We start from the raw sequence: 22,947 nt of genomic DNA, 5'->3' as shown, positions 1-22,947 counted from the left end.
AACTGCTTCATGGCAAAGATTTTGGGTCCAGTTTTGTCAGGTATTTGAGCGTAAAGGGTTTGCTAGTACAACCCAAATTCCAAAGATGTTGGGATGTTGTGTTGAAACAGATTTTGTTGGTTTGCAAATCATTCAAACCCTATATTTAGAAGAGGTTCACCCGTCTGTGAGAGACTGCATGAGCTAAGACATCAACATTTTCAGAATAACTTTCCTCAGCGTAACATTGTAAAGAATTTGGGGATTTCAAGATCATTATGTACTGTACATGATCATCAATGCTGATTATACAGGTTTTGGGGCAACAATATGCTGCCCTCCAGATAATACCCTTTTCAGGGAAGACCTTGCATATTTCTGCAAGACAGTGCAAAACGACATTCTGCATGCATTACAACAGCATGGCCCCATAGTTGAAGAGTCCAGGTGCTAAACTGGCCTGCCTGCCTGCAGTCCTGACTTGTCAACCACTGAAAACATTTGGTGCATCATGACACGAATTTCTGACAAAGGAGAAGTTCAATTCTTGTAAAACTGGTCTCCTTGGTTGCCAATTATTTACAGAGTGTCAAACTTTTGTTTAAATGTTTTGCTGACATCAAATTTAAAATGAGAATATATTTTTCATAAAACAATAAAATGTGTCAGTGTCAACATTTGATACGTTGTCTTCACACTATTTCAATCAAACAAAGGGTTTAAATGATTTGCAAATGATTCAAAGTCTGTTTATTAACATTTTACACTGCGTCACAACTTTTTTTTGGAACTGGGGTTGTAACTATTGTAAACAATACAATATTGAACGATATGTTATATTGCAGAAATTGTAGCTCAAAGTTTATAACTGATGTGTAAGTAGTGTGAGAACCTATTTGCATAGTATCCCCTGTGCATACTTTATGAAGAAGACAGGAAACAGGATGTCGAAAGGTTAATAACAAGATTCACCTAAACCTGAAAAACATTTCTGAGAACACAGAGAAATTTCACTGTTGAAAAAAAAGGGTGTAGCCGTTAATATTTAGCTAATACTGCTGCAGTTAACCTGCGCATAGTCTCAGCTTTTAAATGATAACATGAAGTAGATCTCCCTGCATGCATTTGTTAGTACAGCATAAAATATCACAGCAGCATATAAAAGTGATGTCATAGTATGAAGTAGGATAGTATTTGTGCAGTTCACACTGTATGCAGTGTTGATACTGTGCATGCTGCTGTAAAGTGTATATGAATTCATAGTTACTCCAAAGATTCCTTACACACCAGTTGCACAGTAATATTATTCCCTCACACACTGTCCTAGCAGAGCTCAGAGCCCAGTCGTGAGGATAAAGATCCAGACACAGATGAAAATGGGAATACTCCTCTCAGACAGAGCCAGGGGGTACGTATGGCTTTCACTTATGAATATATTTTTTGTCTATATTTCATTAATGTATTACAAGAATTGGAAAGACTGTGATCAGACGTTTCTTCATTTCTCAGGTCATTTATTACGTGACTGGTCAGATCCCCAAAGAGCAGCCACCTTCATCTGGAACAGAGGAAACCCCCGAACACAGAGAACCCACACAGCCTCCATCACAGGTGTCAAATGTCAATGTTAATGACGATTCTTCAAGCCAGCAGCAGCAGCAGCAGCAGGAGCCACCACTGTCTCCACCACCTAAATCCCCTGTAACACCACCGCCTATATCCCCCAAACCTGTGGGACTTAAAGGATTCAAACTTCCAAGGAAACAAGTTAAACGTTCTGAGTCCTTGAAGACCAGCACAGAAATGGAGAAGGGGAAAATCCTGAACAAAATTAATACAGAAAAGAAAATTAAAGCTGTCCAGCAAAATGTTTCTACTATTAAAAATTCAGCACCTGAGCCTGTGGTGACCACGACAACAACGACCGTTAAGGAGTCGCGTAAAAGTTCTGTTGCGCCACCAAATCTGCCTCCTAGTGAGGAGAGTTATCCAAATAAAGATAACATTTTCGAGGATAATGATGAGGCTAGTCTTAGTCCTGACCTACCAGGAGAAGAGCCTCCTCCACCTCCTGACAACATAGCGTTTATGATCACCAACACTAAAGTTCAGGCTCTGTCTTGTGGCGAGTACCAGGAACTGGTCAATGCTAAGAGAGGAAGCGTCCAAACTGTTACTGTGGGTAATGCGTCAAATAGGGGAAACAACACAGAGGATTTCACTGAACAACAGGATAATGGCTTCAACAAAAAGCCAGTCATCATCATTTTTGACGAACCCATGGACATCCGCTCTGCCTACAAGCGCCTGTCCACCATCTTTGAATGTGAAGAGGAACTGGACAGGATGCTGGCAGCAGAGCGCATCGATGAGGAAAGCGAAGAGTCAGACACGGAAAGGAGCAGTGGGCTGCATGTTAAATCTGAAGGGGATGAAGTTGTTGATGGCAAAAAGAGCATCTCTTCACGGGGTAATGTGGACCGTATTAGCTTGTCATCTTCGTCTTCATCGTCAATCTCTGAGCTGACTGATGGTGTGCAAGAGTCAAATGGTGACGCCAAGCAGGATGGTAAGAAGAAGTTCAAGTTTAAGTTCCCCAAGAAACAGCTGGCGGCGCTGACCCAGGCTATCCGGACTGGCACCAAGTCAGGCAAGAAGACTTTACAGGTGGTTGTGTACGAAGACGAGGAGGAGAGTGATGGCACTGTCAGGCAACACAAAGAGGCGAAGAGATTTGAGATCGTGCGATCAAAGTCTTTAGCAGAACCTCCCTCGGAAACAGGCTCGACAGCATCGAAGAAGCAGAACCCCGACTCCATCGGCAGGACCAATGAGATCCGAAAGAACACCTATAAAACTCTAGACAGCCTGGAGCAGACCATCAAGCAGCTGGAGACCACCATCAGTGAGATGGGACCCTGCTCCCCTGGGGAGCCAGCCTCCGTGGAGGAAGCTAAAACAGGCAATGGGAAAAGTTCAGAAGGAGTGGGGCTGAAGAGGTCCTCCTCTCTCCCTACATCCAGAGGGTCAGGCCCTAAGGTACCAAGCAAAAATTCATTGCAGAAGAAGACTAAACCTCAGCTTCTCCCTCGCCCTGTAGTCCTCCCTACTACCACCACCACCACCACCACCACCACCACCACTATTCCCAGTGCCCCCAGCACCGTACAGCAGGTCTCTCTCTAGCTCTTGTTGCCCTGGGAGGCTTTGGGTCCTTCTTTTTTCAGTCTACCTTCACTTCAACCCTAACCACCAAAATTACCAAATCATTAATCCACTCCACAGGTGCTTGGAAATGTTTGAAATGGTGTTTCTCCCTCTGTGAAATCATGGTGACATGATTGGGGATCGGCATTTTATTGGGGTTCCTGGCTACCACATTTCTCCTTAAGTTCACTGCTAAAAACTGAGGTTTTCAGCAAGTGGCAAGCTGATCATCAAAGACACACTCATGATGTCTAAACTGATACCTTCCTTACCCTTGAATGCATGTACTACTGTGTATTGACTTAAAGGTTATGGTCTCACTGGGTGCATGATCTTTCACTGGTGTTGATTTTGAGGTTTTGAATGAAGTTCTCTGTAAGTGCCTTGATTTTTCATACTTCCTATGTGGTGTGTTTTTTTCTTTCTTTTGTTTTATTTCTTGTTCTGTTTTTCGTTTGGATCCCCTTGCAGAACACCAGTGTCGCTTCCCCTACTAGTCGGATGCCCGTCCCTTTGTCTACGAAGTCCAGGCAGTCGCCGAGTACAACAGACAAAGCAGGAAAACCGCAAAAACTGCAGGACGCTCAGAGGCAGTTCCGACAGGTAGTTTTACTGTAGGGCCTTACCAGAGACTAGAGGTAGCAAACATATAGGGAAAACTTGAGGCATGTGTTATTAGCGGGAAAAGACTACCAAAGCTGTGAAATTTTCAGTGTTTTAAAAAAAGTAAAGCCACTGTAGTGGTGACTGGATCTGTTAATGTTTCTCTCGAGTCTGCTCTGATGAGAAGGCATGCTTGACTCTTGACTGTTACCCCATAACATCACTGTACTGTATGCTTCTGCATGTCCACACTGCTCATGGTTTCACTGTGTTGGTGACTAAACAAAACAAAAAAAAAAGAGGGAAAAAAAATGGCAAAGAAAAGTGGAATCCTATCCTGTCATCGTCTGAGTTGTCATCACATCTCCAGTTCCCATCACAGCTGAGCTCCTAAAGAGTGTTGCCAAATCCCCAGGATGCTTACGGCTCTGTCAAAACACAAAAAACCCTAACTGACAACTCGGGCTCGGCTCTTCCTTTCTCACAATGCACCTCTGCTCCAAACCCAACATTACTGCACAGCTTCCTAACCTCACGGTGATATATTTTTTTCCTTACCCTCGAGGCCTCGCAGCGACTCACTATCTTGCAGCATCAGTTTCAGCGGAATACTGCCCCCACATTTTCCCTGTCCGCTCTCACTCTTCAATCTCCTAACCCTGCCATCTAACCCACTTCAGCCTTTGTTTGCATTTCTGCCTTATGAACTTCCCCCCTACATTTCTATGAAAAGGCCCCAACTATCTAAGAGATCTAACAACCCAAAAATAGAGATGCCCTTCCTGCCTGTTGTTGTGCTATCTAACCCATGCAGTGTTCTGTTTCTTGACCTCATTTGTCTCACTTTTCACATAACCAAGTTAAAAACAGAGCTTCTGTAAGTGTTGTTTTTGTGTCTTTTAGTTGTTTCTTAGCAATATTAATGTTTGTGTAGTCATAGTGTGCTTCTATGTGTGTAACTTGTAGTTTGTTTTTTTTAACATCGTCTTACCTTCTATATGTTTTATTTGACCAGATGTCTTTTTGACAACCAGTTTCTGTTTTGGCATCTCTGTTTGCAGGCTAACGGAAGTGCTAAAAGAGTGGGAGGGGATCATAAAACTACTTCCCCTACTATACCCATCTCTAAAATCCCTGCTTTTTATCCTAGCTCTACTAAAGGCAGCTCCCAGTGTGCACAAAACTCAGAAGCTACTAATCCCATTAACCCATCCTCCTCCTCTTCCTCCTCCTCCTCCTCCTCCTCCTCCTCTTCCCCCGTGACAAAGTCCTCTATCCTGTCCTCTCACAGTCCTCGTTCTGGTTCCCTTCCCTCCTCCCACATCCCCTCCCTGTCTAACGGATCCCTCAAACTCCCCGCACCCTCACAGCACACAGGTAAAGCTCTCTCGTTCTCCTCGCAGACTCAGAATGGTCGAGTGCACTCCTCCTCCACCTCTTCATTCTCCTCCTCCTCCTCCTCCTCCTCCTCCTCCCCCTCCCCTCTGTCGCCCACACCTTTGGGCCCAGGCGGAAAGAGCATCCGCACCATACACACCCCCAGCTTCACCAGCTACAGGTCCCACAACGGCAGCAGCGGCAAATCCTGCATCCCAACAGCCACAGCAGCTAAGGACGCTACCTAGCTCCAATATGGCCGCTCAGGCCTTACCCAGTAGCAGGTAGACCAGGTCATGTTCCATGTTGTAAACTCTTGGCTTGTTGTTTATTTTGTCTGTGTGGTTTTTTTTGTAAGTATTACACAATGCACTCTCCTAAATCATGTTTTCTTTGACACTGGCATCTTCACACCAATGCTTCTATCTCCTTTAAGTTGCATTTCCCCAACTTTGAAAACGACATACTTGGATTCTGCTTCTTTCTCGAAGGTGTACCAGATGTTTCTGATAAAATATTTTGTAATGGAACTAAAAAATATTTAGTTTTACCACTTTGTAGTTGAAGTGGAAGTGCTCTCATGGTGTTGAAAATCTATTTTTCTTGCTGTAACTATGAATATAGAGAATATATAGAGTTGATGTACAATCGCAACATACCTTGTAAAAAGTTTGTTTTATTTTTCAAACCAGAGATTGAATAACAATAGTATATTTAATCTTCTATATTTCTTATGTTGCCAGACATCCAACAAAACCCTTGTAAATGCCTTTTCTGAATGTATACAAAATGTATACAGACATTTTAAAGTTAAACTCATTGTTAACCTCTGTTTTCTAAGAGTATTTTCTCATTTTTGACCATATGAACTGCCAATTTCTTTTACAGATGTGGTTTCATGAGTAATACCAGTTTTCTTTTTAGTGTGCCTATTTGCCAAAGTTGTTGTACAATGACTCACTTCAGGCTTAACCCAGTCACAAGATGTAGGGGAATTAACATGCACTCTCTGGACATGGTGTTCGTGGCTGAAGTGGAGTGACCTCAGTGTTCGTACTGCTGGTCTCAATTTAAGTTAACATGTCTTGTTGTCTAAATGTAAACTGTACTAAAAGCAAAGTGATGAATCAGTTCTACCACGTGTACATAGATGCTTCTACTAAGAAAATGAGTAGTTTTTTTTAACATACCAAAGTTTATTTGTATGCATGCCTTTCAAATACTTTTAGGAGAGTGGTGTAAAAGAATGATGTTTGCACAGATAGATTTTGTAAATATCTGGTTTTCTCTCATTTTGTAAAGCTTTAAATCATACTATAACAGAGCAGTGTGCTAAAGACAAAACTGTGTTGGAGTAGCAAAAAATAAAGACTTGCATGCTTGTAATGCATTGGGCTTCCATGGTTTATTTCCTGCCTCAGTGGCTTCCTGTGTTTTTTACCTGTTAGAATGTGTGTGTGTGTGTGTGTGTGTGTGTGTGTGTGTGTGTGTGTGTGTGTGCGTGTGTGCGTGTGTGCGTGTGTGTGCGTGTGGAGCGGGGTTAATACTTGTGGACCAACCATTAATTGGCCACCTTTCTTGTCTTGACTTTCTTGCTTTGGTGATCATTTTGCAAATTCCTCACAAAATACTTGAATATGCTGCTTTGGCTCTTATGTGTAATGTAGAAGTTGTGTATTTGAAGTGACATTTAAACCTCTAGCTAGTCCTTTGTGTGTGTGTGGGTGTGTGTGTGTGTGTGTGAGTGTGAGTGTGTGTGTGTGTGTGTGTGTGTGTGTGTGTGTGTGTGTGTGTGTGTGTGTGTGTGTGTGTGCTTGTTCTCCTGTGTATAAATATGAAATAGAGATGCACAACACATCAGAGCAGTTGACTTCCACTTGATCATCTGATCTCCATTCTGAATACAACTACAGGTAAGAATTAACATAAATATGTGTAATATTAATCATTGCTGACATAAGCTTTTAGATTAATAACTATTCTACATTATGTCTTTTGTCCTGCTTGAGCTTAAACTACAAAGCTGTAATTTAGATGACATTTCAATTTTAGCAGTATCGTTTTTTCTCATAGCTTCGTGACACTGAATTCACCCAAATGGTATATTTTGCAGGTAATCACATCAGTGTAATAAAGGTTTTTATTAAAAAAATTGTAATACATTGTTCATGGTTAAAAAAAAAGAAAGGCTGAAGACGTTTTTTATTTAATTCAAACAAACTTGTCCAGCAAAAACAAAGGCAATATCTGCAGCCGTGTCAGTGTTTCATGTATCTAAAATTGAACTATCTGATAATGTAACTTGTTTTATCCCTTCCAAATTGTGTTTGAATTCAACTGATCAAAATCTCCTGCCTATCTGGTGCCTCTCAAGAGCAGTTCCTCTTTCAAAGAAACCTATCTCCACATGATGCAGCTTGTGGGCTGACACAATCTAACATCATGCGACTCATCTTTTGTATGCTTTCAGTTTTAGAATATTAGTGAATGAATGGATGAGTCAATGAAAGAAACGTATTTCACCCACTGGGCCTTCACTCACAACAGGTTGTTTGTGTCTATGCTGCAACAGGCTGACTGTCTCCACAATACCAATGAACATCTCTGAGGTTGACAGGCTGGACTACCATGACAGTGACTCCCACCTCGAGGACATTGCATTTGCTGCATTTTACATCCTCATTTTCGTCATCGCTGTGCCTGGGAATGCTCTGGCGCTGTGGGCCTTTTTCCACCAGGACAGCACAACACCGTCTAAGGTCTTCCTCAGACACCTGTCTGTAGCAGACATCTCTTATGTCCTCATCTTACCTATGCGCATAGTTTATCATCTGTCGAACAGCCACTGGCCTTTTGGACATGTTGCCTGTCAACTAGCCGGCTTCCTCTTTTACTTAAACCTGTACTGCAGCATGTACTTGATGAGTTTTATCAGTCTGGACAGATTTCTGGCTGTGGTTCTACCTCTAAAATCACACTTAGTTAGGAAAGCTGTGTATGCAAAGGTAGTCGTTGGGATACTTTGGGTGGTAATCATTGTGTCCATGAGTCCTATACTTTTTTCCAAACAGGATCTGACTAACAATTCAACTGGCATTTGCAACAAACTCTACTTAGAAAAGACATCACCAACCGCTTTGGTTTCTACAGTTGTGGCGTTTGTTCTCCCCCTCACCACCATTGTGGTCTCCTACATCCTGATTCTGATGAAACTGAGGTTCATCAGGCAACAGGAAGAACGACCTGTGAAAGATAAAGCAATAAAAATGATCATCCTCATCTTGATAAACTTCCTGCTGGCTTTCGTGCCCTACCATGTAAGCAGGGTGTTATACATCAAAAGTCATATTGGTGATGATATAACTGCTGCAAGTCATGAGTCTCTTAGGTTAGCCAATAAGATCACATCTGCACTGACTTGTGTGAGCTGTGTACTGGATCCTGTGATGTATTTCTTCCTCAACCAAGCATACAGAAACAAACTGTGTCAGCTGTTCTGCAAAAAGAGAAGAGAGAGGATATGATCAATGAGCAATCAACATTGTGCAATAAAATAATGTTTTAAAACAAAGTTGTTTTCTTTTTCTGTCTTTTAATAAAATGATCTGAAACCCTTGGATCAGTGTGTTTTTTGTATAATGAAATAAAACATGTAACTGCAAACTAACCAAAAATTTGCTGCTAATAAATGGAGACTTGCTTTGCATAACCTACTCCTACTGATAAAAAGCATGTGCACACTGATACAATTCTCCTGTGTTTAGATCAAGATTACAGTAAATTTAAAGTATCCACTTAGTACTCTCTGACCTGTATGGCACAAGTTTAAATGGCCTTTTAAATCAATATTTTAAATGAGGACTGACAGTGTTCTTAATTTGTTCAACTTGCAAAAGGCCTCATAGTAGTAACAAGTATAACTTGCAATGATTATCCAGTAATTCCTAAATTCAGACACTTTAGGTTATTTTTGTTTGAAGTGTTTGTATGGAAATTACAGCATTTGATTTCTTTATTTAATGTATTTCTTTCAAAACTTGGATGCCTTTAAAAACTTGTTGCGTGTCACAAGCATTGACAGTATAAATATAATGGAAAAGGATTAGGGCCACTGAAAAAAAATGAAGGTCAATTTTTTTATTATTATTAATATTCTGAGAAAAAAGTTCGAATTCTGAGAAAAAAGTCAGAATTCTGAGATTAAGGAAGTCTGACTTTAATCACAGAATTCTGACTTTAATCTCAGAACTCTGACTTTTTTCTCTGAGTATTAAGAATAAAAAAATTGGACCATAATTTTTTCTTTTTTTTTCAGTGGCCTTAATCCTCTTCCAGAAAATATTTTATATGTTCAGAGTCTAACGTTAAATACCAAACTTCCTAGTACTGTTTCAGTCTGAGGATACAATTTCTACTGTTTATGTGGCAATAATTCTCCACTATAATATCCACACACAATATCAGTTGACCTATTTGTGTTTGCAATTGAAGAGTTCATTAGCAAAAACAGATCACTCACTTTTAAAAAATGTAAGAATTGTTTCAGAACACATTTTTTCTATTAAAAGCTTTAGGTATTATCAATCAATTGAAGTTGGGTGGCTGTGACTAAGTCAAACTGACATTACTAATAAGATGTATCTTATGATATGTAACTTTATAAGACATATATATAAAAAAGAAATATGTGTTTTGAAAATGTATAAAAACGGAGATATTTGTTTTTACAAATGAACTATTATTTCAAAAAGAAATTGACGTTTGCCTTGTTTGTCCTGCGCGGGCACCCGTATCATCGACTTGTTACCACGGCAGCCAGGAAGAAGCTGTGCAGGGAGCGGACCGTGAGTGTGTTCTTGTTTGTCTAACGCGCTTTGTTTACCAACATGAAGACAAAGGGTTGTAGTTGTGACTTCGTCGAGGCTAGAACAAGTATCTGTGTTAGTTTTTCAGTGTGTCAAATTTAAAATGTCGAGACGAACGTGTCAAACAGCGTTTTCTGCAATGTTAGCTAACCCAGCATTTCTCTCTGTACCGTTATTTGTCGGACAGAAGAAATACAGAAACATGAAAACAAAATATACCTCTCTTCATATTAAGGTTTGTAATCTGTTACCGTCGTTAAAACAAATTTAGCTTTGTAGCTGTAAGTACCACGAGCAATGACTAACGTTACTCCAAGCTTTGTTGGGTTTATAATACAGAATAATCATTTATTTTTCATGAACTAATTCGTCATTTTTTGGAGATACATTGGTTATAAACCCAGGAACAACCACTTCACTGGAGTTTGTTAGCTGAGAGTAAAAGTATAAAGGTTTTCGAAAGGCACAGATGTTTTTCAGGCTACTTAAACACACACAGAGATGCCAATCACAATCATACTTCACTGAAAATGACTTTAGGGTTGACATCTTTTTCACTACTAAATAAGGGACAGGTGCACGGTGCTATGGTGGTGTGAGCATGATGTGTGAATTCAGTGTATATTCATATTCTGATTCAACTGGAAATGCAGAAAGTGTGTATATTCCCTTTAATCCTTACTGTATCATTATGTTACCTCATGTGGATCTTTCCTTTTCTTTCTTTCTTTCTTTTTCTTTCTTTCTTTATTTAACAAGGTAAAAGACTCATTGAGATTTAAAACCTATTTTTCAAGAGTGGCCTGGCCAAGACGGCAGCACAAAACAGGTTACAACACACAACAAGCGCACAAAACAACACAAATAAATTCACATGGTTATATGATTACACAGTGCAATCACAAGATCCAATTGAGCTTGTTTCTCTGTCTTTTATGATTGACTTGAATTCCCCCAGAGTTACAAGATGTGTCAGTTTCAAGTCCTTCTGCACAAAATTTAAAAGCCTTTTTGCCCAGTTCAGTTCTGACTCTCGGGACCTGCAACTGTATGATGTCCTGAGACCGTTGGCCATATCGGCTGAGGTTTCTACACATTAAGTAAGGAGAAGTCCAAGAATAGATTTATAAATAAAAATCAGCCAGTGAGAGAGTCTACGACTGTACAAAGATGGGCAGTGTGGGGTGCTGGTGGCCTAGCGGTCTAAGCGCCCCACATACAGATGCTACAGTCCTCGTCGCAGGGCATGCCGGTTCGATTCCCGGCCGGTCGACCATTTCCTGCACGTCTTCACCCGCTCTCTACTCCCCACATTTCCTGTCTCTCTTCAGCTATCCTATCAAATAGAGGCAAAAAGGCCAAAAACATAACTTAAAAAAAAAAGAAGATGGACAGTGTGCAACAGCATATAAGGAACATTGATGTACATGATAGGTGCAACCGGTAATAAAAGGCAAAGCACAGTGACATACAGTATCTAATTTATTTAAAAACTGATGCGTGTGAGGGGGCCTGTGATTGGATGACAGGCGGTGTGATTGGCACATGATCTGCCACTGCCGTTTTATCTGATCTAGGATCTGTAGAGTGCAGTCTGCTATATTTACAAGAGTTAATAGTCAATATACGGGATGTCCCGGCTAATACGGGACAGTTGGCAACCCTAAATGACACCTCCATCTGTTTTGTTTCTGTTCTGACACAGGGAAAGCGATGGGCAACCAAAAAGGCTAAGCACATTATTGCAGCTTAGGCTGTCACTATGGGCACTGCATCTTCTCTGGTCAGCCCAGGAGAGGTGATCGAGGATGGATATGGTGGTGAAGGTGGGGAGGCCTGTGAGATCCCAGTGGAGGTGAAGCCCAAAGCCCGACTCTTGCGCAGCTCCTTCCGCAGAGCACCTCGGGTGATAGGGGCCAGTTTTAAATCCACAGGTTCTGTGGATCTGGAGTATGCAGCTGAATATGAAAGACTCCGCAAAGAGTACGAAATATTCCGTGTCAGCAAGAATAATGAGATCTCGTCCATGCAAAAGAAGGAGGCCAAGCTGGATGAGGAGAACAAGAGGCTGAGAGCTGAGCTACAGGTACTGGTTCAACTGGAGTTTAGTTTACAACATCTAAGGTTTGTGGATGTTCAACAGTTGTTATGAAGTTGCTCTTCTCCACAGGCTCTGCAGAAAACCTATCAGAAGATCCTCAGAGAAAAAGAGAGCGCTCTTGAAGCAAAGTACCAAGCTATGGAGAGGGCTGCCACCTTTGAACATGACCGGGACAAAGTAAAAAGACAGTTTAAGGTAAACTGCAACATGTGTTACTGTGTAGTATTCTCTTGATAGGTCATGATTGCAGTCGTAATCACTCGGCTAACCCGCAGATTTTCCGGGAGACAAAAGAAAAGGAGATTCAGGACCTCCTGCGGGCCAAGAGGGATCTGGAGGCCAAATTACAGCAGTTGCAGGCTCAGGGTATCCAGGTCTATGACCCCAATGACTCTGACTCAGATGACAACCAAACCACAGTTACTGGTGAGATAGAGAAATCAACAATGAAGGGATGTTTCATTCATTCATTATTACTTTTTTCATCAGAATACAAAAGCTGTGGCTTTGTTCCTGAAGCTGAGATCATAAAAAAAATACTTTATCCCTTGTTCACTGGATGTCTCAGCTGCAGGAACACAGTGTGAGTACTGGTCTGGTGGTGTACTGGGAAGTGAGCCCTCTATGGGAAGCATGATGCAGTTGCAGCAGACCTTCAGAGGACCGGAGTTTGCACACAGTTTGATAGATGTGGAGGGACCCTTTGCAAATGTGAGCAGAGGTAAGTAAACATCAAAACAGACATCACAAGATTTTTAAAATTTATTTAGAGTTTTTAAAATCTGCCTTCACTTATCTCTTCATGAGTGTGTCCCAAAACCTTTTCTCTTGTTTATGTGTCTGTGTCAGATGACTGGGATGCTGCAGTGGCCAGTCTGCTTCAGGTCTCCCCTCATGTGCCCCAGGCCTTATGGAGTAACTCAGTTCGCTGCTACCTAATCTTTACCCAGGAGACCAAAGCTGAGCTTGACATCTTTATAAAGGTTGGTTAAATGCACACTCTTGAGTCTTCATAGAGTTTTTGGGGTATAGAAGTGTTCAGCAAAGTTAATACAACAGACACTTCTTGAAGTATTCAACGCAAGACTTTTAAAAAAATCCAAGTGTACATCAGCCATGATTCATTCAAATCTATTGTATTAAATTAATATGTCTATTTAACAACCAGTTAACATCTGTATGGACTTCAGTGAACTTATTGTAGAATAATCAATTTAGGACTGATCATGTTCAAATTGTGATTGAACATTTTTATCTAAAGTAGCTCCTTGCAGTTCTCCAAAATACCCCCAAGGATACCAGGACTCCCACTTAAGAAACATTAGTCATTAGGTAACACTATGTTGGACTTTGTCAAGGAAGGACTTCATGTTTTAGAATGACCAGGTAATAAAGGTGTCTCTCTTGACAGCATAGAGTGTCATGCTTGAAACTAATCAACTTGTGCCCACAAACTGACAGAAATCTGGGTGTCATGATTCATGACCAGCTGACCTTTAAGGTTCATGTGGCCTTGATTGCTCGGTCTTGTCGATATGCCCTCTACAACATCAGGAGGATCAGACCCTACCTGTCGCAACAGGCCACACAACTTCTGGTACAGACCCTGGTGATTTCATGCATTGACTACTGCAACTATCTTCTAGCAGGCCTCCCTGCGTGTACATTTAAACCTCTGCAGATGATCCAGAATGCAGCAGAATGTCTGGTCTTCAACCTGCCCAAAACAGCACATGTCACCCTGCTGTTAATCTCTCTTCACTGGCTTCCAGTGGCAGCTCGAATCAAATTCAAAGCTCTTCTTCTCGCCTACAAAACAGTGACAAAAACGGCTCCTGCCTACCTGGAATCTCTCATCCAGGTCTACACTTCCTCTCGCCCACTACGCTCTGTCTGTGAAAGACGGCTGGTGCTCCCAACCCAGCATGGCTCTAAATCTCGAGTCAGACTCTTCTCCTCTGTTGTTCCCAACTGGTGGAATTAATTACCTCACTCTTTACGATCCGCAGAGTCCCTTTCTACTTTCAAGAGATGTCTGAAGACTCAACTGTTCAGGGAACACTTAGGCACTTAACCTGACCCTTCTCCTCTTTGTCCTCAGGGGTAGAATGAATCAGAAGGTCTAAAACCCAGCTCTTATTGAATCTTTAGCACTGTGGCAACCTTATCTTAAAAAAACAAAAACAAAAAAACAAAAAACCTGGCACTAGATGGCAGAACTTGTGGCCAATCAACTTGAAGCACTTTGTTGCACTTACTAAGGTTTTTCCCTCCAGTCTAAATTCTTGCTTGTGTTGTACTTCGCTTTGGACTAAAGCGTCTGCTAAATTAAATTGTAGAATTGTAGAATCTAAAGCTTCAATGTAGGAGTCTTATGTTACCCTTAATCTACATAAAAAAATGCAGTCATTAGGTTAACTTAAGGCTAGTTTGAATGTCTGACTCTGAGAGAACCTTTGTGCGGTTTCACTGTTGAAGCCTTACCTGGAAAAACTTCAAATACTATCCCTCTCTTACAGAAACACTCTCCTGTGTTACGGAGGTTATGTGAGGGTCTTGGCCACTTCTACCTTAATGTCTGTTTCCCCGAGGAAAATGCCGCCTCGTACTCTGCGGAGCGCAAACAGGAGATAGAAAGAAGCTCTGTGTGTGTGTTGCTTCTCAAATCTACAGTCACGAGGTACAGTATCTCTGATCTCCATGTGTAGCTATGATTGCTGACTATATAATTATACAGTGTCTGATATTGATTGCTCTGTGCAGCTCTGCAGCAGAAGATTGTGAGGAGGCTTTTGTGAAGAATCCAGATGGCCACCCACTGGTGCTCTACCTCAGGACTGAAGAGGGTCACAGTTTAAGCGGACCCACCAGGGAACTGTTAGAAAGCGTTAATGCTGCAGACAAGGCTGCTAAAGTCAAGGTTTGTACGTGCCTATTGAGTGAAGGAGCTATTTTAGAAGGCGTCCAATATGGGATAAAAAAAAAGGGTTTATGTTCATTGAGTTGGTGTTTGTGATTTCTGATCTTTTCTATTTCCTGACATCCAGGTTGTGGATCATAGTGGCTCTGCAGAGGAGGGGGCTGCTCTCATTTATGCTCAGCTGGAGAAAGTCATCAAACAGGTATCTCTCAGCCATATGAGTGTTTGCATTATTCACAGCCTGCAATGTTTAACTCTCCCTTCTCTAACTACCACCATGTAGGAGTTGCTGGGTCTTGAAGTTGCAGATGTTGACTCTAAGGAGTCTGGGATAGAGGAGGGCCGCGAGGAAGACTCTGGAGATGTGCTGTGGGACCTGCACGATGAGCAGGAACAGATTGAATCCTACCAGCAGGCCTGTAGTGGCACAAACTCACAGTTAGGCTTTCAGAAGGTAGATCAGAGACTCACTCTTTTTTACCTTTGTGTTTTTATATAACACTGTTTCCTTCAGTTTCTCTAATTTGTGTTGTATGTGATGCCTTCATCAGTACATAGATCGTTTGAATGACATGATTGCTGCTCCTCCTCCAACTCCTCCTCTACTGGTGTCTGGGGGCCCAGGCTCAGGAAAGTCTCTGCTACTCTCTAAATGGTGAGTTAGTTATAGAGAATGATGTGACCAGTGTGCTCTAATTATTTTAAAGTATTGAAAGACAATTTAGACTTTTGCATTTTGTGACGTTTGGTAGCCTTCCTAATTTTTACTCTCATCCGGTTTAGGATCGAGCAGCAGCAGAAGCAATCTCCCAACACCTTGTTCCTTTATCACTTTGTTGGTCGCCGGCTTTCAACAAGCGCTGAACCCGTTCTCATCATCAAACGCCTCACAGTGAAAGTAAGGGCTCTTTCATACTTCTTGTGCACATGCTCAGTCTTGCTAAATAACTCTGGACATGTTTTTTCTGTTTCTTAACACACAGCTCCTGCAGCACTTCTGGTCCATCTCCGGCTTGTCCATGGAACCCAGTAAGATCTTGGAGGAGTTCCCACGCTGGCTTGAAAGACTTTCAGCACGCCATCAAGGAAACATCATCATCATAATTGACTCCATTGATCAAATACAGGTAACTTTACTGGAAAAAATGCCCCTCCAAAAACAAGAAAAAAAAAATATTTCAATGTACCTTTACCCTGAAATAAGCAAAAAAAAATCTGCCAATAGAACAAGTGAAAATTTGATTGGTAAGATTTCTTAAAATAAGAATATTTAGAAAACAGTGATCTAAAAATTAGCAGGGAAAACTTATTTTAAGCAATATTTTACCAGTATTTGAAAGCTTATGTCTCAGAATAAGACAGGAATGCTAACAATTCATATTTTTTCACTCAACTAAAGATTTTTTCACTAATACATTTCATGTCAACTTCTTCATTTGAGATATATTCACCTTAATTTGAGTTGTATAATAGCAGCACTTCTTTAGGTTTAAGACCATCTTGTACTTGAAATAAGATTACAAACTTTAATTTGAGCATTTTGAGATATAATGTCTTCTCATAGTGAGCTGGATATACTAATATTCAGTCATGTTGGTTTTTAGGATAAGCCAGCTATGCTCAAAAGTAGGTGTTTCATTGTGTGCATGTAGTTTGAGGATGTATATTTTTATCTGATTTAGAAGAAACAGTGCCTGAAAACTGTAACCCACCCTTAAAAACAACAACTTTTCTTTCTTTCATCAATGGAGCTGTTTTCTGATCGATTCTCCAATACAATGCATTTACTTAAATCAAGTAAAGAGTTTGTCTTAAATCAAGATTATCCGTTTTCTACAAATAAGATCTCAGCTTGAAAAATGTATGAAATGTAAAATAAACCATGTTTCTTCTAAATTACAACTCAAAACAAGATAATTTGAAGATTGTTTGACTTAACAAGATATTTATAATGCATTGTCTTAAAACAAGTCCCTCTATCTTGCTTAAATGTTACTTGTTAAGTAAATGTATCTTAAATCAAGTGGGATAAGACATTTTAACTGAAAATGAGATTATTTCACTAGGTAAGATTTTGAGTTTTTGCAGAGTTCTCCCTTCTGGTTGAACCAAAAAAAGGCATATTATGGTTATGTACTGTTTAAAATAATCCCTCTTTCTTTGCATTTTTCTCCTTTCTCTAGCAAGCAGAGAGACACATGAAGTGGCTGATTGACCCTCTCCCTGTTAACGTCAGAGTGGTGGTGTCTGTTAATGTAGAGACATGTCCACAAGCTTGGAGGTGAGAACACACTTGACTTCAATTAAATCAGTTTACCGACTATTGTTTTGAAATGTTACTCCTTAAAACTTCTGTTGTATTACCATTTCAAAACTCCACGATCATATCTGTTTAGGTTGTGGCCCACGCTCCACTTAGACCCCCTGAGCCCCAGAGAGGTCAGGAGCGTTGTCAATACAGAGTGTCAGAGTATGGATCTGAAATTTACAAAGGACCAGGTCAGTAAACATCCAGTTATCCCCCTTTTGAAAAATAATTTTAGAAGAAGTGAAGACATTTTAAGAGATGTTTGTTTTTGGTGAATAGGTAATGCTTTGATGTTTTGTCTTTGTTCCAGGAGAAGAAGCTGGAGAGGCACTGTCGCTCTGCATCCACCTGCAATGCTTTGTATGTCACGCTTTTGGCAAGGATGATTACCAGGTTAGCAAAGTGCTTTTTTGAAACCAGTTTGACTCTTTGAAATTAGTCTCACAGCTTCTTTATTGTCCTATTATCATCACTGTAGCCCTTTAAAATGTGTTTGTGTGTACGTGTTTTATACCATCTTCATGTATACCATCTTCTAAAGGAAAAAAACTTAAACACTTTTTAATGTAATGTAATGTAATGTTCAGAGATAAAGTGATCAGTGTCAAAGTATGGCCTTTAAAGGAGTCAGCATTTTGGTCCTCATCCTTTGTTTCTGTCCACCAGTGCATCGTGTTGGGCGCTGGAGAAGAGCCTGGAGCAGTGTTTGCAGTGTCAGGACACAATGTCCCTCTACCGCCTGGCACTCAAGATGACGTTAACCTCCCTAAAGACGGACAGAGAGCGACACGCTATGAGAGAGGTGACATGTCCCGAAAAAATAACAACTCCTTTCTGTTTTAAGTGTCTGTGTGTCCTGCAAACTTGCTTATGTTCATATCATATTACATATTTTCCAAAACAAGTTCTGTTATCATTTTATACTTTGCATTTTTGTTTGTTTAATAGGCCCTCCTGTTCCCTAACATAACCATCGTGGGAATTCTTCTCTTAAGTTGCAGAACAATATGTCTTTTTTTGTTTCTTTCACAGATACTGTGCCTCGTGTGTGCCAGCCATAATGGAATAAGTGAATCGGAGGTGCAGGATCTTTTCCCAGACGTAGAGCTGCCTGTTCTCTCTTCTCTGTTCCATTGTTTGAACAGACTCTGCATTGTTACACTCCGATGTGGTCTTATTACCTTTCAACACCTGCAGGTAAGTGACCAGAATATTGAAGTGCACACAAAAAAATGCATCAGAGATATTTTTATGTGTCATCCAATGATCCTGTCTGTTTTTTAAGGCTTGGGAATCTGTGAGGTCAGAGTTCCTTGGGGGAGGAAGCAACTCAGCTGCCTACAGAGAGAAACTCATACATTACTTCAGTCAGCAACTCAGGTGCTTCAGACAAGTCATGTTCAGCTCTTAAATCAAAGCTAAATGTTAAATTTTTTTAACTCAAGTCGTCTGGTTTTGTTTCTGTTCAGTCAGGATCGTGTGACTTGGCGTGTTGCAGATGAGCTGCCCTGGCTGCTTCTACAACAGGAGGATAAAACTAAACTACAGCTCAGCCTCCTAAACTTGTTTGTCTCCCAAAACCTCTACAAGAGGTACAAACATGCATACACACAAGTTGGCACAACAAAGCCATATTTACTCAGTCTTACAGGTTTTTTCCTTGACTGTTTTTGTTTCTAGGGGTCACTTCTCTGAGCTGCTAGCCTATTGGCAATATGTGGGCAAAGACAAAAGCTCCATGGCCACCGAGTACTTTGACTCCCTCAAACACTACGAGAAGAGCTGTGAGAGTGAAGACAGCATGACCAAGCTGGCAAACTTGTACGAGACCTTGGGACGTTTCCTTAAAGACCTGGGCCTTCCCAGTCAGGTAGAAAATTCTCCTCATATGTGCTTTGAATTCTGCCAAGAAGAGGATTATTTTAACAACTGCCTATTTGTCTGATTGTGCCCGTCCTTATAGGCTGTTGCCCCTTTACAAAGGTCTCTAGAGATTAGAGAGACAGCCTTGGACCCAGACCATCCCAGCGTGGCTCGCTCCCTCCACCAGCTGGCCGGAGTTTATGTTCAGTGGAAGAAGTACGGTAACGCCGAGCAGCTGTACAAGCAAGCCCTGGAGATAAGTGAGAATGCATATGGAGCCGAGCATGCGAGCGTGGCACGAGAGCTGGAGTCCCTCGCCATGCTCTACCAGAAACAAAACAAGTAAATGATTCTCTCTCGGTGTTGACATGCATTATGTTCATATTATAGTTTATTGGTCTCTCCTTCAAAGCTTTGTGCTAAGCGAGAGTATCCCAGCTGTGTTGATGTCACTGACACTCTGTCAAAGACACTTTTAATGGCTCACCTGGCATTTTTACTATCAGGTACGAACAAGCAGAGAAACTCATGAAGACGTCTGTGAAGATCCGTCAGAAGAATGCCCGCCAGAAAGGTCATATGGTGAGCATATTTCACAGATTCTCACATGTTTAGTCATCCTCACTTCATCAGTCATATTGTTGACATGTCTTTTGTCTTCTCCTTTAAGTATGGCTTCACTTTGCTGAGGCGCAGGGCCCTGCAGCTGGAGGAGCTGACCCTTGGAAAAGACTCAGCGGACTGTGCCAAGACACTTAATGAGCTGGGCGTCTTGTACTACCTCCAAAACAATCTGGAGTAAGGGGCACATGTAACAGCTGGCATGCACACGGGCAGAGACGTTTCAAATATCCCCGAAGTCTTCATTTAATGTCTCCAAAAATGTACAAAAAGTCTAAACATTTGTGCTGAAAATTCCTGTAGGCTTCCAAAATACACCCTTTTTTTCTAAGATTCCAAGGACTCCAAAAATATTCCCAAAATTGCTGAATTATTCTGCAAAATGTTAAAAAAAAAACAAATCCCTAAAACTTAGAAGAAAATCCAGAAAGATTTGGTTTAAAATATCCTCAAATTCCCAGAAATTCTGCAAAATGTTGAAAATGTATTTCCTTCAGAAAATTGTCATTCATTGTACAATTTCAGTTGTGCATCTTTCAAAATAACTGAAAGTGTCACTAAATTTTTGGTTAAAATTTTCCCAAAAATTCTTGTAACTTTCCAAAAAATTGCAAATAAAGTATATAATTTTTCTGCACCTTGATATAGAAATAAATTTTAAAAAAACTTCTCCATTAAAAATGTCTGAAACAATTCAAGAAGTTTCTGAAAATCTCTGCTTAATTCACTCTTGCATTACAGATATTGTCTATATAGCTGTCTTCTTTAAACTGCACTTTCTATTTAATTTGTACCACTATATCTAATGGCCCCTTTTTTCTACCCTCACTAGAGCAGCAAAGATTTTCCTGACTCGCTCTCTGGAGATGCGTCAGCGTGTCCTCGGCCCAGATCACCCAGACTGTGCTCAGTCCCTCAACAACCTTGCTGCCCTGCACACAGAAAGGAGAGAGTATGAGACAGCCGAGGACATGTATGAGAGGGCACTGGACATCCGCAAGAGAGCCTTGTCTCCAGATCACCCCTCTCTGGCATACACACTCAAACACCTGGCCATGCTGTATAAACGCAGAGTGAGACACGTGCTTATTGACACTGAAACTTGAATATTCTGTTCTTTGAAGTAGTCTGTCTGTAACAAAGTTAATTCAGTTTGTTGATGGAGGATGTGTTTGCGTGTTGAACAGGGAAAGCTGGAAAAGGCGGTGCCACTGTATGAGCTGTCTCTAGAGATCAGGGAGAAGAGTTTTGGGCCCAAACACCCCAGTGTGGCCACAGCACTGGTCAACCTGGCTGTGATCTACTGCCAACTTGTGAGAAAGTGTTTGCTTTACTCAGTCTACACCACAAATCACTGACTTGTATATTTGTTTGACTGTTACAAAAGTGTAATTGATTGAGGTGTATTTGTTTGTCTTTGCAGAAGAAGCACAGTGATGCCTTGCCTCTTTATGAACGAGCACTTAAAGTATACGAGGACAGTCTTGGGCGCTCACACCCACGAGTCGGAGAGACCCTGAAAAACTTGGCTGTGCTAAGGTAAAACATTCAAGTTCACATCCAGCTAATTCTATCTCCACTCGTTTTTATATCATCCCTCTGTTTGTATTCCCTTTTGTAAACAGCTATGAAGAAGGTGACTTCGAGAAAGCAGCAGAGCTCTACAAACGTGCAATGGAGATCAAGGAGGCCGAGCCATCGCTGGTGTGCGGGAACGCCCCGTCTCGACACTCCTCCAGCGGGGACACCTTCAGTCTCAGGGGACCTGCTCCCCTCCCACATGCCTCAAGGTGACTCTGATCAGCCAAGCATGAATGAAGGATAGAACACAAACTAGTATTATAAATATTCAACCCAATGGTGCTATCATAAAGGAACCATTGTGGTGCTCAAACTGTGACCGTTGCGATGGAGGTTGTAGGGTTTGGTCAGATATACTGTACCTGCCAGTATGTGTAGAAGTCAGCAGTGTCAGCCTGTGAAACCTGTGTTTTTACAAAGTATTCAAAAGTTTTTCAAACATAAGCATGAGGGATTTACATTTCATAAACCATTAAACTAACAAACACACACTTTCAGTTTTCTCTCCGCTGTATGGCAGGTATTACTTTATGCACTTTTTCAATACTTTAGATAATTGTGAATCATTTGATTTAAAATTAAATTTAAAATTGAGCAACAAGGAAACCCTCTTCAGTAAATGTAAAGGTACAGTGTGTAGAAATGGGAATATTTAGCAACATCTAGCAGTTAGATTATAGATTGAAACGCTCCCTTGCTCACCCCTCCCGAAGTGGCCTTCAAGGATGAGAAGCACCTGTGATGCATGATCGTACATTTGTTAAGCTTTTACCATCAAAAATATCTAACAATACTTATTATTTTGCACACAATAACAACCACTCTCTTCGTCTTCAAGCTGGTGCATTTCACACAGCTGCTCACTTAATACAAAAACACATATGTTACTAGTCTGTCTGTTCTGTGCTGCTGCAGAAACAAGATGGTACAAGATAGGTGCATTTCGACCAAGACTACTTTCCCCAGAACTAAAAGGTTCCTGTGCCCCCATTGTTGTCTGCGTTTCGACCGCGGACTGAAGTCCCAGGTGGATTGTGCAAATCAGGCCAGTGATGTATTTGGAAAAAAATTATATTAAATAATATTTTGAAATCTTAATAAAAAACTAAACTAGTATGCATTCCCAGGAACTCACTCTGTGTTTCAACAACTGTGTAAACTCCACAAACACTGACACGTTCAGCCGAAAGTCCCAGGACCTTTGAAAAGTACTACCCCACAAGCAGGGGCTTTTCAGGGGGGAGATTAACTACCACTGAACTAAATTTAGACCCTGGTTCCCCCAGTTGAAATGCATGTAGTTCAGGGGTAAAGTTCCTGTGGTTGAAAATCGCCTGATGAAGGATTCCATAGAAGGGGACACGCACCTATGTAGATATGAAAGTCTCATTCTAAGCTAACAAAAACAAAATTATTTCTATATTCAGGGGATTATACACGAATTTAAACATACTCATGAATATTATATTCCATTTCTACCAAGTCTTTTCTGCTAAATGCCGCTAAATACTACACACTGCAC

The 22,947-nt window shown here is 41.0% G+C and overlaps 3 protein-coding genes across 19 annotated transcripts in view; all 3 read left to right on the top strand.

Moving 5' to 3' along the window:
- si:ch211-285f17.1 (sickle tail protein homolog) overlaps window positions 1-6,559 on the top strand; it is a 117,899-nt gene extending 111,340 nt beyond the window's left edge. For 2 of the 14 annotated variants that reach the window (XM_034706493.1, XM_034706495.1), the window contains 4 exons: window positions 1,307-1,387; window positions 1,489-1,590; window positions 3,646-3,789; window positions 4,851-6,559. In XM_034706493.1, coding sequence (XP_034562384.1) covers window positions 1,307-1,387; window positions 1,489-1,590; window positions 3,646-3,789; window positions 4,851-5,414 — 891 coding nt within the window. In that variant the 3' untranslated portion in view covers window positions 5,415-6,559. Of the gene's footprint in view, window positions 1-1,306; window positions 1,388-1,488 lie in introns of all 14 variants that reach the window. The other 12 variants (XM_034706502.1, XM_034706500.1, XM_034706494.1 and 9 more) reach the window with 10 other exon arrangements.
- Window positions 6,560-7,035: 476 nt separating this feature from the next.
- Window positions 7,036-8,785, top strand: LOC117829094 (uracil nucleotide/cysteinyl leukotriene receptor). Of its 2 annotated transcripts, none has more exons than XM_034706642.1 (2): window positions 7,036-7,079; window positions 7,739-8,785. In XM_034706642.1, exon 2 carries the CDS (start codon window positions 7,761-7,763, stop codon window positions 8,688-8,690), a length of 930 nt encoding a protein of 309 aa, XP_034562533.1. In that variant the 5' UTR covers window positions 7,036-7,079; window positions 7,739-7,760; the 3' UTR covers window positions 8,691-8,785. The 2 variants fall into 2 exon arrangements, with proteins under 2 accessions (XP_034562533.1, XP_034562534.1); XM_034706643.1 differs by having other exon boundaries at window positions 7,042-7,079; window positions 7,714-8,785.
- Window positions 8,786-9,956: 1,171 nt separating this feature from the next.
- Window positions 9,957-21,914, top strand: nphp3 (nephronophthisis 3). 3 transcript variants are annotated; one of them, XM_034706106.1, is made up of 28 exons: window positions 9,957-10,010; window positions 11,737-12,117; window positions 12,202-12,327; window positions 12,408-12,558; window positions 12,701-12,853; window positions 12,982-13,115; window positions 14,652-14,812; window positions 14,896-15,052; window positions 15,180-15,254; window positions 15,336-15,506; window positions 15,604-15,707; window positions 15,836-15,950; window positions 16,036-16,179; window positions 17,236-17,333; window positions 17,449-17,551; window positions 17,671-17,753; window positions 18,027-18,162; window positions 18,393-18,557; window positions 18,646-18,740; window positions 18,830-18,952; window positions 19,041-19,230; window positions 19,324-19,565; window positions 19,730-19,805; window positions 19,894-20,021; window positions 20,677-20,917; window positions 21,032-21,157; window positions 21,268-21,383; window positions 21,470-21,914. In XM_034706106.1, the coding sequence occupies exons 2-28, from the start codon at window positions 11,794-11,796 to the stop codon at window positions 21,636-21,638; spliced, it is 3,906 nt and encodes a 1,301-aa protein (XP_034561997.1). In that variant the 5' UTR covers window positions 9,957-10,010; window positions 11,737-11,793; the 3' UTR covers window positions 21,639-21,914. The 3 variants fall into 3 exon arrangements, with proteins under 3 accessions (XP_034561997.1, XP_034561998.1, XP_034561999.1); XM_034706107.1 differs by having other exon boundaries at window positions 9,996-10,266; XM_034706108.1 differs by lacking the exon at window positions 9,957-10,010 and adding an exon at window positions 10,791-10,860.
- Window positions 21,915-22,947: the final 1,033 nt, after the last annotated feature.

Source organism: Notolabrus celidotus, chromosome 17, assembly GCF_009762535.1.
Source record: "Notolabrus celidotus isolate fNotCel1 chromosome 17, fNotCel1.pri, whole genome shotgun sequence".
NCBI lineage: Eukaryota > Metazoa > Chordata > Actinopteri > Labriformes > Labridae > Notolabrus > Notolabrus celidotus.
This window is presented reverse-complemented; position numbering and strand designations above follow the sequence as displayed.